This window comes from Chlorella variabilis, assembly GCF_000147415.1.
Source record: "Chlorella variabilis unplaced genomic scaffold CHLNCscaffold_23, whole genome shotgun sequence".
In the NCBI taxonomy this organism is placed as follows: domain Eukaryota; kingdom Viridiplantae; phylum Chlorophyta; class Trebouxiophyceae; order Chlorellales; family Chlorellaceae; genus Chlorella; species Chlorella variabilis.
Genome location: NW_005435065.1, coordinates 48,213 through 50,120, shown reverse-complemented (window position 1 = coordinate 50,120; position 1,908 = coordinate 48,213). Strand labels below are relative to the sequence as shown.

At 67.9% G+C, this 1,908-nt stretch overlaps 1 protein-coding gene across 1 annotated transcript in view; it reads left to right on the top strand.

Moving 5' to 3' along the window:
- Nucleotides 1–1,908, top strand: part of CHLNCDRAFT_26946 (hypothetical protein) — a gene marked incomplete at both ends in the record, with an annotated part of 4,433 nt that overhangs the window by 1,369 nt on the left and 1,156 nt on the right. The window contains 5 exons of the mRNA XM_005844321.1: nucleotides 10–138; nucleotides 430–480; nucleotides 776–859; nucleotides 1,140–1,253; nucleotides 1,476–1,586. Of these exons, the coding sequence (XP_005844383.1) occupies nucleotides 10–138; nucleotides 430–480; nucleotides 776–859; nucleotides 1,140–1,253; nucleotides 1,476–1,586 (489 nt within the window). The remainder of the gene's footprint in view (nucleotides 1–9; nucleotides 139–429; nucleotides 481–775; nucleotides 860–1,139; nucleotides 1,254–1,475; nucleotides 1,587–1,908) is intronic.

Below are 1,908 nucleotides of genomic sequence, written 5' to 3'. Positions count from 1 at the left end.
CACACACAGGCACACCCCACCCCCACCCCCCTACAGGGCCTGAACGAGAAGCAGCGGCGCGCGGCGTACGCCGCCGACGTCACGTACGTAACCAACAGCGAGCTGGGGTTTGACTACCTGCGCGACAACCTGGCGCAGGTGGGGGCGCCAGCTGGGCAGGGGGCGGGCGGTATGCCAGCTGGGCAGCGGGCGGGGCGGCTGCCAGCTCAGCGGGCGGGCGGGGCGGGGCAGCTGGAGTATCACCCATCCAGCCTGGCCGCCGGCTTGTGGGCACGCCGCATCCCCTGCTGCTGCTGCGACTGCCTCACTCCAGCCCCCTCAACAAACCAAAAGAACACAGCCGCCTCCTCGTCAAATGAAAGCAGCCCCCTCAACAAAACGAGAGGAAACAGCCACCTCATCGCCTGCCTCCTTTTTCCTCCGCCGCAGGACAAGGAGGAGCTGGTGCTGCGACCCTTCAACTTCTGCGTGATTGATGAGGTGGGTGCGGCTGTGTGTGCCGCTGTGTGTGCCTGTGTGTGCCTATGTGGCGCGCGGCATCCGCATTGGTGGCTGTCGGCGGCGGCTGGGGCGCGCCGGCAGGGCGGCCCACGGGATGTGCGAGGCTGCTGGGGGCAGGCCGGCCGGGAGCACCCGTGCTGTGGCCCACAAGCACACAAGCCTGCCCTCTTGCCACGCTCGCACACACACACACAGCTCCACGCCCGCACCGGCACCCGCACACGCACTCCCTTTAAACACGCACACTCACGCCGCCCCACACCCGCACCCGCAGGTGGATTCCATCCTCATCGACGAGGCCCGCACCCCGCTCATCATCTCCGGCACCGCCGACAAGCCGTCGGAGAAGTATTACAAGGTGTGTGGCTGTGTGTGTGGCTGTGTGTGGGGGTTTAGAGAGAGAGAGAGAGAAGAGGGTGTGTGTGTGTATGGGTGTGTGTGCGTGAGTGTTAAGAGTGTGTGCGCACGCGGGGTGAGGCAGCACGCCATTCGGCCTCTCATTGTTTTCAAGGGCCGTCGCGAGATCGGCCGGACTGCTGACCCGTTGCCCTGCCCCAGCCACCACCCCCTTCTTCCCACTCCACCCCTGCCTCCCCCCGACCTCCACCCGCCCTCCACCCGCCCTCCACCGCCCGCAGGCCGCCAAGATCGCCTCGGCGCTGGCCCGCGACGTGCACTACACGGTGGACGAGAAGCAGCGCAACGTGTTGCTGACCGAGGAGGGGTACGAGGCGGCGGAGGACGTGCTGCAGGTGGGCGCGTGTGTGTGTGGGCGCTGTGCTGCGCCATGCTGTGCTGCGCTGCGCCACGCTGCGCTGCGCTGCCCATGGGCTGTGCTTTGATGTGCTGTGCTGCGCTGCGCTTTGAGTGTGCACCGCCAGCGGCCCGCTTCCCCCGCCCCCGTTGCCGCCCGCCGTCGTGAAATCTCGCTGCCTGGCGGCACCGCCGCATGGTACCACATCATGGCACCGCAGGTATCCGACCTGTACGACCCGCGCGAGCAGTGGGCCTCCTACCTGCTCAACGCCGTCAAGGCCAAGGAGCTCTTCATCAAAGACGTCTCCTACATCGTGCGGGCCGACGAGGTGAGGAAGGTGGGCGGGGTGTGTGGCGGGGCGAGCAGGTGAGGCGGGTGCCGGGTGTGTGCCGGGGCCGGTTGGTGGCAGCGGGCCGAGGAGGCGAGGTGCTCAGCGGGGTCGGCGGCTGGCGGGCCGAGGGGGTGTGCGGTGTGTGTGGGGGCGGCGGGCTGGGGAGGCCAGGCGGGCGCAAGGTGTGCGGGGCACACAGCATGCATACACACACACACCACACACACACACACACACGCCTCGCCTTCCCCCGCCCTCGCTTCTCTGCAAATTCCACCGAATGCTACTCATCTCCCGCTCCCCACTCGCCCACAACCCC